Source organism: Setaria viridis, chromosome 4 (genome assembly GCF_005286985.2).
Source record: "Setaria viridis chromosome 4, Setaria_viridis_v4.0, whole genome shotgun sequence".
Lineage (NCBI taxonomy): Eukaryota > Viridiplantae > Streptophyta > Magnoliopsida > Poales > Poaceae > Setaria > Setaria viridis.
The window spans coordinates 1,128,666-1,144,256 of record NC_048266.2 but is presented as its reverse complement, the minus strand read 5'-3'; the positions used below and the strand labels follow the sequence as shown (position 1 = coordinate 1,144,256).

Sequence of the window (15,591 nt, the reverse complement as noted above, 5' to 3'; positions counted from 1 at the left end):
TTGTCCGCCACGTAGACCACGCCGTCCTGCACCGTAGTCTCCATGTCTGACACGTCTTGATGTATAGCCTCGTATGTAGGACTGTCCAAGCCTCTCGGTGGGCTCATAAATGTATGGCCGACAAATAGGTCAACACTTTTTGATGCAAATGAAGCAGACACATGCTCACATATAGGGGGGGTGTTTGGCAGCACTCCACCTCACGAAAACCAGCTCCACACTTTCCTAGCTCTACTTCATCAACTCCAGAAAAACATGGAGCTGCTACACGTGTTTGGCTGGTGGTAGTGCTCCAGCTCCAAAAATATGAGCACTTGTTGTGAATAGTATATTTTACCCTTTGTGAATGGATCCATGTATGCCTCTTCTCTTTCCTCCCCTTCTTTTCCTCTGCTCGCGCTTGAAGTAATCAGAACCCAAATCACCCAAATTTGGACAGCGCGTGGCAGTAGTGGCCATTTAGCCTTGTGTAGCCTATTGAATTCTCATAGCACCGGTCAATGCATCAGCATGGCATTAGAGCACAGGCACTCTATGGTGTGAATGTCTCTTCAAGCTGCTAACCAATTACCTCAAGAGAGAAAGGGAATAACAGAGAAAGTCAATGTCAAATTATACTAGCAACACGGGCTGGAGTTGCTCCGGCTGCTGGAGGATCACCAGCTGGGAGCTGCTGCTTCAGCAATAGGAGCACCGGCACCTGCAACACGGGCGGCTGGAGGAGAATCGGCGCCTGAAGCTCGGATGGCTAGAGCACTACTGGCAGCTGCAGCGCCAGAGTCTAAAGCACCACCGGAAGCCGGATGACAAGCGCTTGCATCCCGATGCCTCATCTGGATCTCGAATGGAGCTTGCCCAATTCATGTTGATCCGTTCTTGCAGCTACCTGCAGATGCTTAGGGAGGGACGATTCGGGGTGGATTTGGGTTCTTGAAGCTGGCGAGCAGGAGATTTGAGCTGCACGCGGATCGGCAAAAATCGGAGGTGGCACAAGGAACAACGGCGCCATGGATTGCAGAGGTCGGGTTGCCGTGTGCCTGGTCCGTGGTGGCGAGAATGGGATGGGAGCACCGGATCAGGAGGAAAGGGGAACCGCGTTGGGAAGAAACGACCCAACATCCCCAGCGCGGTCACTGTCGTTTCTTGAGCTTTTTCTTACGAGCGGAGGTGGCGTTGCCATGGCCGGCCGCGCAGCGCGCCACCGCCGGGCGGGGGCGGCGCGGTCCGATGAGCAGGGGTCGTGCGGCCGACGCAGGAAGGGGGTGGCGAGCAAGGGCGGTGTCGGCGCGGTTGATGTGGGCAGGGGGCGGCGAGGCCCGACGGGCGAGGGCGGCGCGGGCAGCACGGCGACGGCAGGCGCGGGCGGACCGGTATGCTATGCAATGAGTGGCAAAGGTAACTCTCGACTTCACGAGGAAGTCATGTTTTCGAGCCTCCTAAAGTACTTTAGGAAAAATGTGGATCTGATCCTTAGCTCCACGATTTTTTTCCTAAAGATGGAGTTTGTGGAGCTAGACATATTTAGCAGACAATTTTGTGAAGTTGATGAAGTGGAGCTATTTTTTCTGAAGTGAAGTGCTACCGAATACTTTCGTAATCTTAATCTTATTACTTTCCTCTGCTTCCTGGTGGCGCCACTCTATCCGGAATGATTAAACCCGAGTACTGTGGCTGAACAAAGTTCAGGCACGGAAAATCCTGTTGCTTGGGCTGTGACGATCACCCAACGTGAGCGGCGGCACCCACATGCCGGGACCGGAAGTGCTGAAGATTCAGTGAATCCTACTGCCCTGCGACTGCAGCCGCCGAGGAAGCCATAAGCATGCAGGGGAACGGGATGGGTGGACAGTTTGTTCAGCAGCGGCGCCGCCCGCGCAAACGCGTCGCCAGGGCCGGTGCCCATATTCAATTCGGGGGCTTCCAATTACTCCCTCCGTCCCAAAATCTCAGGAAGTCAAATATTTTTAAATTTAAGTAAGAATATAAAAAATTAGTATCATTTGTATCTCCAAATAAATTTATTAAAAATATATACTTAATGTTCAATCTATTAATACTTATTATACTAGTAGTATATTTTTTATAATTTTTTTGTCAAACTTACAAAGTTTGACTTGGAGAAGTGAGATGTGCGTTTATTATTTTGGGAGGGGGAGCAGCGATCGTCTGACTGACACAACCGTCGTCCATTATTTATATATACACATATATGTATATAAATATAATCGCCTGCCTCTGCCTGCATGATACCTGATCGAGTATCTTAAGCTTGAGCTCGCAACAAGCCGCACGTGCGACGCGCACACACTGGAACTTGTGCTGGCTCCACCGTGGATCGTCGCCGCCCTCCGATAAGATCCTGTCTCCCTCTCGCTCGCTCGCCGGACTTAACAAGCCACGGCCACGTGAATCCACGACCACTTGCTTAACAGTTGCTTTTTCTTTCTACAGCATGATATCGAGTCATCGCTAATGGCAACTGACCTCAAGTAGCATGAGCACCAGCTGTCACCATCCATCTCCAGCTCTCCGGTCTGTTGAAACTGGATAGAAAAAAAAAATCTAGCTTTTTTTCCGAATAAAAACAGAGATTTTTGTTAGGCAAACATTGAGGGTGTGCCGAAGGATCACCATTTATCCTCTTTAATTTTAATTTAATTAATTCAATTTATTTTTCAAAAACTTTTCAATAGCCGTTTTAATTAATTTTAACTAAAGAGGGTCGATGGTATCCTCTTTAATTCAGTATAAAACGGCTAGGTTGTGGGTTTTCAAAGAATAACTAAATCTATTTGTTTCCTCTTTTCTTTCAAAAAAATAACTCTCGGCAGCCAGAGTTAGTCTTCTTTATTTCCTTCGCCCCAAAAGGAAGAACGGCAAAAGTGCAATTTTTTTGCATGCCCTTTTGCCGTTCCTCCTCGCTTACAAACTCGAATTCAAATTCAACATCCCTCCAAAAAAAAGAACCCCTATCAACTCAGCTTCTCCTCTTCCAATCTCCTCCTATAGTTGAGACTTTAGAGTAGCATCTGAGTTTATCCAGCTCAATCGAACTCAGTAGTAGCTCCAGAGCGTCATGTCGCTGCCGCAGCCGGCGGCACCGGCGCCGTCGTCGTCGCCGTCCGTATGCCAGCCGGTCTGCGTCCAATCGTTGCCGCCGGCAACGGCGCCGCCGCCCATCCCGTCGTAGCAGTACGGGTTGTCGAAGTCCATGTTGCCGTACATTGCCGCGTAGTCGTACGGCGCGGCGTCCTGGTGCTGGTGCATCATCGCCGTCATGGGTGCCGCCGCCGCGACGGCCGCGGACGACGATGACGAGGAGGAGGAGGCGACCGCCGCCGCGGCGTCCTGGTGGGCGGAGGCCTCGGCGAGCTCGATGGCGGCGCGTCGGATGTCCTCGGGGGTGGCGAGCGTGGCGGGGTCGACGCGGAGGAGGCGCGCGGAGTCGGCGAAGTTGAGGCAGGCGGCGCGGCCCCGGAGGGCGAGCGCGGCGACGTCGTGCGCGCGCGCCGCGGCCTCGGCGGTGGCGAAGGTGCCGAGCCAGATGCGGGACTTCTTGTTGGGCTCCCGGACCTCGCAGACCCAGCGCCCCGCGGGCCCGCGCCGCCGCACGCCGCGGTACACCGGGTGGCGGGTCTCCCGGAACTTGGTCCGCCCCGCGGGGCGCTTGGGCGGCGCGGACATGACCGTGGCGTACTCCCCGCCGGCCGCCGCCTCCGGCGACTGATCCTGCTCGTCGTACCCGACGTCGGTGTACTCCATGTATCGGATCGAGTGGTGATTTCTAGAATCTTGGTGGTGGTGTTCGTGTGGCTGCTGCTTGCTGGGCGAGTGGGAACGTTTATATAGGATTTGGTGAGGCATGGATGGAGCGGGAGAAGTTTAAAGCGGGCGCGTGGCGGGAGATGGAGGTGAGCTGGAGGGGCGCGTGCTGTGGGGGGGCGTCGGGACTTGGTCGGGAGGAGGGCGTGGGGGGCGGTGGCGGGACGGCGGGGAAGCCGCGTTGGCGTCAGCATGGCGTCGGATTCCTTAACAAGGTAGGGGAAGCAGGATTGCAGGAAGCTGTGGATCGGGTCGGGGAGGGTGGAGCCCGCCATGGCAGTGACGGAGGGCGGAGGAAGGGAGGGAGGAAGCAGCTGCGGATTGCCGGATGGGGAGTGAGGGAGCAAGCTGGCCACGTGGAGATGGCGACAGCAGCTGGCTTTTGCTTTTGGGCGGCGGAGGGAGAGGTCCGGCGACTTCTGCTGCAGCCACTGCTACCGGCTTGACTGAATGAATGACTGCCTGACGCAGTTACTTACACTGGATTCAGGCTCGAGGAATCAGGACAGAATCTAGCACTAGGCTACCGTGGTGAGCTTTTCGGTGTGAAACGAAATGGAGCAGGGCAACTGCGGAACGATGGAGTTTGGAGTTGGATTGACCGACGTCATGTGATGGTGTTTGCATACGTCATGTGTGCTCATGTATCTTTTGACCTATCGAAAGTAATACTCCCGTTCATCCACGAACGTAAGCATTTTATGGTATTGGTTGATGACACGGTCTTTAATACACTATTTTGACCAGTAATGTCCATAAAAATAAATTATTTTGTACCAACAATATCTATAGAAATTAGCTATTTTTAAATAAAAATAGTTACGTGCTTATTGGTTTCACGATGAATCTAGTAAAATCATTCGTACGTAATGATGTTTTATGAATTCTTTACTGTTGACAGTCAAATTTTTTGATAAAATCGATTTGTGAGAAATCTAGAAATACTTATATTTGTAGACAAAGAGTATGTTGCAAGACAAGCTATTACTAGTTTTAGAGCACTCTTGAACACCATGAAAGCACAATTTGCAATATAAATGTCGTAGTTGTAGTCTACTAACTCCGTTTTCATATAGTTACTTTTTTAGAAAAAAATTATCTCCGACCTCTACGACCGTACACATCCAATTCAAATAGTTGTTAGTTGAATAATTTTGTTTTAAAAAAGTAAATAGTGAAAAGGTAACCGAAGTAAAACAACGATGTGATTGCCCAAGAATAGGATTACTAGTAGCATATATTTTTTCGAATTGTGCGTACGACATTTATCAGCATCTCCTCATGTACCGCGATTTGCAAAAAAAAAAGAAAGTATTTTTCAAGTTTGTGTAGGAATTAGGTGGCTCCCGTTTCCTTTGTTATGGTAGAGAACCTTCACGCATTTTCTAGTAAAGGAAAGTATTGGGTACTGCTGTATAGTACGACTATGTAAGATGAGACTATTGTAGGCAGCGATGGACCCTGGACAACTTGCTGAGCGCCTACGAGGGAGGGACAGAAGCGCGACAGTGAAGGGCGGAGACGGTCGTTTGCTGAGACGGGAGACGCGACGTCGTGATGGTTGTGCCGAGTCCGGGCGGCCGGACGCCGCATGGGCGGAGTTGGTTGGCGCATGCCGCATGGGCACGTGAGGTGCCCACCCGTACACCACACCACGCATGCGGCGGCAGTGGCTTCGTTGCTTGGGTTGGTTGCCGTTGCCGTGCCAGCTCGGAGACAGACGGCAAAGGGACAAATCCGTGGCGCCGCCCGCGGAAACGCGTGGTGCCCTCGCTCTCCGCTGCCGCCGCTGCGTGGGCCGGCGGCGCGCGCACGAGAGAGAATTCTTCCTTCCCTTGCGATTGATTTCTTCTGTCTTAGGTGTCGCCGTCCGGACCGATTCAGCGGCGCGCGAGGTTGCGCATCCCGTTTGGATTCCGCCCTGCAGCCGTCGCTTTCTGGCCATCGGGTGCCGCTGGTACACGTGCCGACCTCTCGCCTCTACCTGGGGGTGCCGGCCTGACACGTGGGCGTCCAGCAGGTGGGACGCCGGGAGCGGGCCAACGTGACGTGGCCGTTGGCGTCGTCGTAGTATCTCAGTCAGTAGAGCGCGTCGTGACCCAGGATTGGGCTGTACATGATGATGGGCATCCGTCCACCATCAACCCCATGTCGCCGTTGCCGAGCGTGGTCGGTCATTGACGACGAGCGGCGCCGTCGTCGTCCACGTACACGTGCTCAGCTCACCGTAATTGATTTTGCAAGGGATCCGATGTTTTGTTCGGCCCGATCCGGCGTGTCACGTACTCACGTCACCACAAAAACAGTGCTACTCGTATAGTAGCAGTACTAGAAATAGGGGCTCAGTAGTGTCCAGGTTGATGAGCTTTACTGAACTGATTGCCTAAAAGATGACTTGTATGCTTATCTGAAACTATGTTCCATGCATGCATATGCTTCAAAATATTGGTTGCTTCAGAGTTCTTTTGGTCATCCTGGTGTGTGCAAGAACGAATGTGTGGAATTTCCCAAACCCCATGCATGCACCCAAGTGCCTTATCCACCATATGCTTCAAAGTACAAGTAGATACACTGTCATCTATATGAAATAAGCTAAAAGAAATGAATAACATATAATTAGTCCGTCTTATGTCACTGTTATGCACCAGGGCAATATCTGAAGTGAGATGTGGGGATGGATAATAAGGTCTAAGTTTTGCTAAAGTAACCAAAGATCACAGTTTTCATATCCACTTGTAAATAACTTTCCCTGGTTCATATCATCTGATAATCACGGTGCCACAGATCCTAGATTCCATATCAACTTAGCAATTTGGATATCTTATGTAAACCAGATAATAAAAGAAAAAATGTATAGCACCATCAGTTAAACTTTTGCATTTTCACATGTATTTAGCCAATTTGCGGAAAAGAACTGAATCCACATATATATCAGGAAAATGACCATGGGAATTTAGAGTGTAACAACAGTGCTTAACCGAGAATTTCCAATCAGATGTGTAGAGGGCATGCCATTCTTTGCATGGTTCAGCTCTTGCTTACTGACCTACCAGGCTACCACGCAAAAGAGAAAACAGAGTGCATCTCTATAAGACGATGTCAGGCCAAAAGCGAGGAGCACATTAGGCCACGTCAACAACAAACATCATCCGTTGATTCTGTCTTTTTTAGTCGGGCTGCCAGAACACGAGTCAGCGCGAAGGGTTCTTCAATTTTCCAGCTCCTTAGCGAATACGCGCTGCATTACTCGCGAGCTGTCATGTGGCCTGTTGCTTCATAAATCTCATGGACTATTCCCCTTCCGCAGCTCCAAAATATTCTTTCCCACGCAGCTCTAAAATATGCTTCCCATCGTCGCACAGATCAAAAGAAACTCCCTTCCTCTTAGTAAACCTCATTTTTTTTTCTTCGAGAAAAGAGACTCTTCATTGATTAAGTCATGGAGGAGTTACAATCCTTGAACGCTAGTTGCTCGATACATTCAGAAATATTATACCTGAGCAAAATAGGTCCGGCCGAGCCCGATGGGCTAAGCCCGCCCGCACTCATTTAGGGTCGGGCGTGGCACTGATTTTTGCGGGGGAAAAAAGGGTGAGCTCGAGCCCAGCACGAATAATAAAATAAATTAAATTTACACTAGAAAATGATGTGCGGCCCGGCCCGAGCCCAAGCTCAGCCCACACCGCTGTTGAGTTAACTCGGCAAGCGTGTTGACTCAACTCATGAGCTACTGAATTTTGGCTTCTCTTTACATGTTGGAATTTAATATGTTCTATCCTTGACATATACTCTCTTGCATCTGTAATCCATGGAACTGAAACTTGATCGATCCATTTCATCCGACGTCAAGCTTCTTATACATGTATTGTTATCTGATTCTAGGATAATTAGGACCTTGGCACCATTACATAACCAGCTTTAAACCTTCACAACAAGCTGCAAATTCAGCCTCTTCTACTGATTGACAGTCAAAAAAAGCGTGGCTAAGCTGAAATCACGACATCCCCATTGTGGTTTGTTACCATAGCACCTGTAGTACCTGCATCAACATTTAATTTCAGCCATCCTTGCTCGGGTGGATTCCATGTAGGTATTGGTCGGGCTGCTCTTGCGATCTCATTAGTCTCTTTTGCCTTCTTTGATTCACCGATGATCCGCCTACCTTTTACATCTTCCAAAAACAAATCAGAATGTTGGATTGACAAATTATTCAGCATTGATTCAGTTACTCAGACTGAACCTGTAATAGAGAATTATGTGCCTCCATATGTGTGAGATCATTACGTATCGACAAATTTCTCAAGAGAGACAATATTAAAGCAGGCCTAGCATTCTCTGGTGTATTGTTAAGGGTGAGTAAAAACCACTCCAGTTCGATGTATTGCTAATGGAAAATTTCTAGTATAGCCCACCTTTGTCTGATTTCTATCAGAAGAGCTCTGGCACGCAGGCATCCTACTATTGCATGTGCTACATCTTCAAGCAAGTCCGCAAAATGTGCAGGCATCATCCTAAATAATATACCTTGCCTTCTTATTAGTGTTCGAAGCAAGAGCATTTGAGGCAAGTCTCCATGCAAACATACACACTTTTGGTGGTACATCCACCTTCTAGATATTGCTCCATAGCTTCTCCCTCCTCTTTGGTTCTGTACTCGATGATATCTGGTCCTGACATTGCAGCCTTAGTGCCAATTTATATACAGACCTTACTGAGAATAATTCTGAATTTTCAAAATGCCAAGCAATTTGGTCGGGTGTTTTGTTAGTCGGAATTCTTCTTTAAAATAGCATCAGAACCCACAGGTAGGGAAATACTTCTAATAAGGCTGCGGTTTCAATCTCTATGTTCATTCTCAAATAAGTCAGAGACCCACCTGATTCTTGGCCTTCTGCATCTTGTTACCACTTTTAGAGAAAGTTCTCTAGGAATCCAATTATCCCGCCAAATCTGAATACTATGGCCATTTTCAATTCTTTGTATAATTCCTTTTTTACCAGCTCCAGCCCATACATAATGGAACGCTATGCGGGGAAATACTGCCGCCAAATACTGTATCCAACAAATTTTCCCTCGGGTAATATTTGACCTTTAATAGCTTTGAACACAAACTATCCGGGTATAATAACAGCCTCCATCCCTGTCGAGCAAGCAAAGCCTGGTTAAAAAGACGCAAGTCTCGAAAGCCCAATCCACCATTACTCTTTGGTTGTAGCATTGTCTCCCAAAAGCACCAAATGTGTCTTCCTTCGATCATTCTCTGCACCCCACCAATAATTCCGTATAATTTGTATAAAGTCATCGCAAAGGGTGAGGGGCAATTTACGCTCACCTGCTACATTATGAACTTGCAGCTCGCCACAAACACTGTCCATGGCATCTTGAGGGCATGCTGCTCCAAACATTATCGATTTAATCTGCCAGGGCAAGAAAAAAGTTAATTCCCTTGAGCATGTCTCGATCTGAAAATCCCAACAACGAAGCATCTCAAAAACCCGTGTCCTTGCAAATCAGGGGTCAAATACCGGTTCATTTGACGAGCTAATCAAGCTTTTGTAAAACGTTGTTGCTTCTGTTCCCAAATCTGTGGTCCCAATATTATCTGTATTCAAACAGCTATAGATGCTAGATGAAAAATAGTATTATTGTTGTGGCATGTTAGTAAGACCTGGCCTATATTTTAAGATTGTACATAACACCATTCCTCAAGTAGCACTTAAACGTTGGATTGTTAATACTTTTTTATTTCTGCGTCAAATAGATACATGGTTCTGTCTGCTCTAAGTTTTATCTCAACATATGGATAGTTTGGCTAAACCCAACAAAGGGTGCGGCAAAGCCGCGCCAGGTTTGTAGTGTATCTCGAATCCAGCTAATCAAACAAGCCAAAGGGAATAGCATATCTACTGAAGAAAGCACGTGCAACTGCACATTCTTCTGGAACTGAAGGTTCACCAGGTGTGACTTCTCAAATCTCAATGGACGCGCGGTTGCAGACAGCATAGGCTGCTACAGCTGCAGCGACCGCCGCCACCTGCCACGCCGCTAGTGCGTTAGCCAGCGTTAACATGATAAGCAGCTAGGTCCTTCCCTCTCTGTCAAAGCCACCGCACCGAACGTCATGCGCAGGCAGCATGCCAGCTGGCTTCCTTGACGCCGAGCAATCTATTAACGCTCGTTATTGACACACTTTTATCCCTATTTATCTTCAATAATGATATAAATTTAATATCTAAACTATCGATCACACCTAATAAACTGATCATTTTCACGTATGCAACGTATTTTGGGGATGTTGTGTTTTTTCAGAAAATTGAACCTAAAATTATATTTTTGGATAAAGCACTGAAACGAGCATCGAACTAGACGAAGACGAAAATCAAAGGGCTAGGCCGATCGGCCTGGTACCCTTTGGCGCCCACTGGTGCCTATTTTTGACAAGCAACTTTCCAACATTACCTAGGAAATATGGTAATGACTAGCTTGGGATTAAAGAGGAATCGAAGAAGATCAAGTGGAGATTTGGAAAGTCATTAAAGATCAATCTCATCCTGAAGCTACCGACGTGCTAGGCCCACATGCAAGTAAAAAAAAAAGAAGATTCCAAAGCACCTGAGTAGACTTGGAGACGAGCAGGACGTGAGAGGGCAAAAGGAAGGCCCAGGCTGATCGACCTGGATCCTCTTAGGCCAATCGGCCTGGGGTTTCCTTCGCCCCCTCACCTTCCAATTTTTACCACGCACCCTCTGGACTATAAATACCACCAAAAATCACCAAGGCCGCAGATTGGAGATGACGTACTCGACGTGAAGCAACAGAGAAGCAGAAGGAGCTTGAGGGACACCACTTTAGGGATCCGAGGGTCGTGCAGTTGTCAAGGGTTAGCGTAGACGAGCCTCTGCCGGCGTGATCACCCTGCGAGAAAGATCACGCTGGAGTTCTGGAGCTAGGAGTCACAAGATCAAAGTAGGATCCCGGTTGTGATCTTGTGATGTACAATCATTCATGGTGAAGTAATATATCTGTTCGTGTTCTTAGCGATCTAAGTATCTCCTTCTATGATTTTATGCTCTATTGCGTTTGCTTGCTTTTCAATCTATTAATCGATGATAGATTGCTTAGGATGTTCTTGTGGTCGTGGTAACCGGATTTGCATGTCTTATCTACCAATGAGTATAACATGTTCTTTTGATCGTGCCTTTAATCTACCTATGCTGATAGAGGGGATCGTGACGGGATTTTTCTTGTGTAAGATAGGGGGTTTCGGGAGCCGGACCAGATGTGTAGATTTAAAGATACTTTTTACTAAGATCATATATGTGTTGCTTTAATATCTATGCTCAGAATTACAACATATGCATAGTCTATGTTGCTCTAGATTGGTTATCTCTGTTCTATATGTTATCTATCTGTACATGTTTAGTAGATTAGATCCGAATCACTCATCAACACCAAGTCCATACTAACAATACTAGTTAAAATAGATCATGTGCTATAAGTTCCACGGATTAATAAATCTTAGGGGAGTACTCTGAGGGAAAAGCTACAACTGATCCGTGCGCTTGCGGTTCACAACTTGGCGTGCTAACAGCCGTCAACACAACCACATCACTAGCAGCAGATTGGATTTTTTTTTTCAAATTTTGAGCTGCAGGCATCTATGAATTCGGCAGGATAGGGAGATCAAGGAGGAGAGGATTTTCTAGAAAAGAAGGGAGAGAGAAGGTGCGCTGCCATCACCGATCTCCTCTTCCGGTGGTCGTCAAGCCTAACAGCGCGGCACCGTCTTGATGGCCAATTGAAGTCGCCACACACCTCAGCTCTCGGCCACGTCTCTTCAGCCGCAGACATCCCCTCCCATTGGACGGAACACAGTGCTGGCCGAGGAAGGTGACACCGAGCCGAACGGGAGGCAACGGCCCTCCAGCCTTCGCTCACGAACCGTCTTGGCCTCGCGCCTCCTATTGGTCGGGATCGGGGTCGCGGCATGCTCGCGATTGCAGCGGTGGAGGCGAACCGCGCGAGGAGGACACCACGCGACTAGGATTTTAGGTTGCTCCAGGGTATAAATATAAACCCATGAATCTTATAACGAATAATCATCGATCAATCAATATAACCTTTCGGCACCACGCCGCCAAAACCCTAGGAGTAGGAGTAGAGTAGAAACTTGCAAGTTTCTTCTTGCGCGCAGGGCTGCATCAGTTTCGATCTCAGGTGAGCTTGTAAGTACCGTCACCTGGTCATTACATTATCTATATCAGAACTTTCTAGGCACCGTCCAATATTCTGATCTTTTATCATGTGGCTAGTTATCGAGTTAACTTAGAATGCAAGTAGAACTTTCTAGGCTTTGTCCAATATTCTATTTATCTTCGACGTTGCTCACAGTTATCGAGTTGTTTGGTTTTATTAAGTTGCATCGTATCGATCTCTTAGTTTTATCAAGCGCTCACAGTTATCGAACGGCTTAGATCTGATTAGGTTGTCTTTATCAGCTCCTTGATCTTATTTAAGCGTTCACCAGTTATGTTCACCAGTTATCTGATCGTACGGCTGGTTAGATCTTGCATACTTTATTTGCTTTTCATATGCTAGATCCAATAAATCTTTACTCCTGCCCCTCGTATTGCTAGCCGTCGGATCCTTAATGCCAAAACGCTACTATTGAGAGCCGATGCATCGGCTGGGTATCATCCATATCTCATAGAAGCGTGATGACGTTATTGAGCCGATAGGTGTGCGTACGAGGCCTTTCTGCCGCAAGCTAGTCTGTTAAGTTAGCAGGTCGAAGTTAATACCCTCTTAGTCGTGTTGCCTTATCTAAGTTCAATACATATCTCATGACATTAATTAGATCAGTTAGCTTAATCGGCTTGTAAGCGGTAGGCAAGAGGTTCTTGTTATCATGTTATAATCTTTTAGACTAACAGATTAAGGTTAATGCCCTCTTAGCCATGTTGCCTTGTCTGAGTTCAATACACGTCTCATGATATTAATTAAGATCTGTTAGTTTATCTAATCATGCGCATGATTAGCAAGGGCTCTTTTCATGGCTGTTGTTCTATATTGCATCCATCTTAGCCCGTCGGCTCGTATAGCTGATGGCACACGCCATTAATGCTTCTGTTTATTTACACCGCATGATTATATTAAAATTCTAACTATTGTGGTGTTTATTAAAAGTAACGCCTGTTAATGAGCTCGAAGGCTTGTCGGCTCAAGAATTTAATGTTTCCCATGTCAATTTCATGTCAAATTAACTAGCACGCCTTGCACCTCGCGAGCTGATTTGGAGCCTGCACTGGAGTTAAGCAGATCCCCAAGTCATTCGTGTTGATCAACGCAGAAGTCTGAAGCCCAGATTTTGCGTCAATACGTACATACCCTACAAGCATCATGTCAAATTGTTCAGTGTAAATTTCCAGATAGGTAAGCAGCTGTGCACGATGAAATGCTCCATGTCAGGTGAGCACAAGAAAGATGACAGCAAATGCAGGTATTATTAGACAAGTTGTTCAAAATTTAAAATACGTAAGCCCAGCCAAGAGAAGTTTATAGGTTGGAATTTGAGTTGTGTCGAGACCAACCTGATGAGCCGGCGGTTTCATTTGTTCATAGTATTAGATAAATAGAAGTTCCAAAAAATGGAACAAGTGGACATGAAGGTAACACGAGCATGCAAAGGAATCATCCTGGCACACATAAAAACTAGCATAAGAACCAACTGCGTTGCTTCTGCTCCAATGAGGTAAGTAGCAATTAAATAGTCATCCAGTGTATTCAATCACATCCTGATTGGTCCAAGAAGTATCCGAGACAAACATTAAAAATAAGAAGCCAAATGTGCATACCCAAAGTTGACAACTGATACAGGAGTCCAAAACCTAACCCCTGCAATATCCATTACAATGTGAAATGTACCATAATATCAGTTATTTCTGTTCAAGTAGTTCAAACTGCATTTAGGCAGAAGGATTACCGTATAGAAGTGTAGGAATGGCATCATTCTGATATTTAGATGACAGCTCTGACAATTTCCCTGACCATAAGTAGTTCCAAGCAAAAACCATAACAATAACACAAGGAACAAGCACGATCTGGTTCAGTATGACCTGAAATGACAATAGTTATAAGAAAAGGTATCTTGTGAATAAAATGCTTATATAACCCAACAAATCAGTTCAGTGGAGGATGCAAGGATACCTTAGCGGACAAATTTACAAATGTCTGCTTGGGCATGCACCGATCAAGAAACTGATACCATGCATCGGATCCTGGGCCATAAAGAAGGAATCCATAGGAAGCCATACGAAGTGCACGAAGCCAATCATGGTTCAGCAACATATCCGGCATCAGTTCCTGAAATGAGCACCTAAATAGACATCAGAATTCACAATGTGACGAATGCCAATGGACAATATTCTACCTAAAAATTTGCCACGGTAGGGCAGGACCGCACTTGCACTGCACGAGATACATACTTGTTTTCTACAACAATAGGCGCTATGGGCTATTGGGTCCTCATTCTTGCCTGGTGTTCTGGTGGCTCTACTGTCCGCTTGTCCCCGGCGGCCGTTGCTTCCTACATGCATGGCTGAGGTAGTACGTGCTCTAGTCTGCTACTTGCAAAATGCCAGATGCATATTTATTTATTTATTGTACTAATGTAAAATCGTAAATGTTTTTCCTTGTATCAGCTAACTGCATGCGATCGAGACATGAGTGAGATGCGGGGGTGACCTTGCTGTCGGCGCTGCGTCCTCGGCGGCGGTCGACGATGCGGTCGCGGACCTGCGCGATGGTGTCTCCGGTGAAGGTGAGGCAGGCGGCCGTGACCGCCTGCCTGAAGGGGAACTCGACGGGCCAGCCGCTGCTCTGGCCGATGGACTCCGAGGAGGACGACGAGAGCGGCTCCCGCGGGGGACCACCACGGCGGCGGCCCCGGTGGTCGTCGTTGTTGCGGCGGCGGGAGCCGGACTTGCGGCGGCGGCGGAGAGACGGGAGGTTCCACCACCAATCGCCGAAGCTCCCGATGGCCTTCATGTTCGCAAGGTGCTGAGCGCTCCAAGCCTGCGACAGAGCGGGGGGCCGCTCCCCGTTTTGTTCGGTGGATACGGAGCTTGAGGAGGGGAGGGCGGGACGCTCCGAATCCTCACAAGGTCGGTGTCTTTTTTTTTTTTTTTGAAAAGCCCGGACGGAGGTCAGTGTCGCAAAGTGAGTGGGCTGGGATATCAACGTGGGCTCTTGTGGAGGTCGCATTCTTCATTAGGAAAACGTCCTGTTCATTCATCTCCCTGGGCTGCGGGCCGAATTCGTGTTTTCATTCTTAATTAGGAAAACGGCTGATTTTTTTTTGAAGGAGTTTTATAGAAAGCATATAAAGGAGTTTACAGAACAGAACCGAAAGAAACAAGAAGAAAAGGAGTGTTCAACACAAAAGACCAACACTAGCTGGAAGAAGGGACACATTGGTACCTTCGCTTCCAGCCTCTTTTCTTCACTTCAGAGGCAGAAGGGAGCTTGTTATGAAGCATCTGCCGCAGAGAAAAATTTAGGGAGTTTGCATTTCCACATAATAGAGTCTTTTCTTTACTCCTGACTCCTCCAAAAGTAATAAACCTATATAGAGATTTAGTAGAGAAAGATTTAGACTTGTCTAGCATCCAGACAACTTCATCTCTCAAATGTGGGGTCAACTGTTCCTCCTGTAACAGGTCCATAAGCTTACTGCCATTCCCTCAAGTCAGAAGCTGTGAAGGATCTTCT

The 15,591-nt window shown here is 47.3% G+C and overlaps 2 protein-coding genes across 2 annotated transcripts; both read right to left on the bottom strand.

Annotated features, from left to right (window-relative positions):
• Nucleotides 1-2,831: 2,831 nt before the first annotated feature.
• LOC117853142 (dehydration-responsive element-binding protein 1C) lies at nt 2,832-3,845 on the bottom strand. Its single transcript, XM_034735515.2, has one exon. It carries the CDS (start codon nt 3,760-3,762, stop codon nt 3,055-3,057), a length of 708 nt encoding a protein of 235 aa, XP_034591406.2. The 5' UTR covers nt 3,763-3,845; the 3' UTR covers nt 2,832-3,054.
• A 9,011-nt stretch (nt 3,846-12,856) lies between these two features.
• Nucleotides 12,857-14,954, bottom strand: LOC117853121 (uncharacterized). Its single transcript, XM_034735489.1, has 6 exons — nt 14,566-14,954; nt 14,029-14,184; nt 13,805-13,937; nt 13,677-13,716; nt 13,413-13,517; nt 12,857-13,210 (listed from the first exon to the last, which is right to left on the bottom strand). The coding sequence occupies exons 1-5, from the start codon at nt 14,866-14,868 to the stop codon at nt 13,430-13,432; spliced, it is 720 nt and encodes a 239-aa protein (XP_034591380.1). The 5' UTR covers nt 14,869-14,954; the 3' UTR covers nt 12,857-13,210; nt 13,413-13,429.
• Between the last annotated feature and the right edge of the window lie 637 nt (nt 14,955-15,591).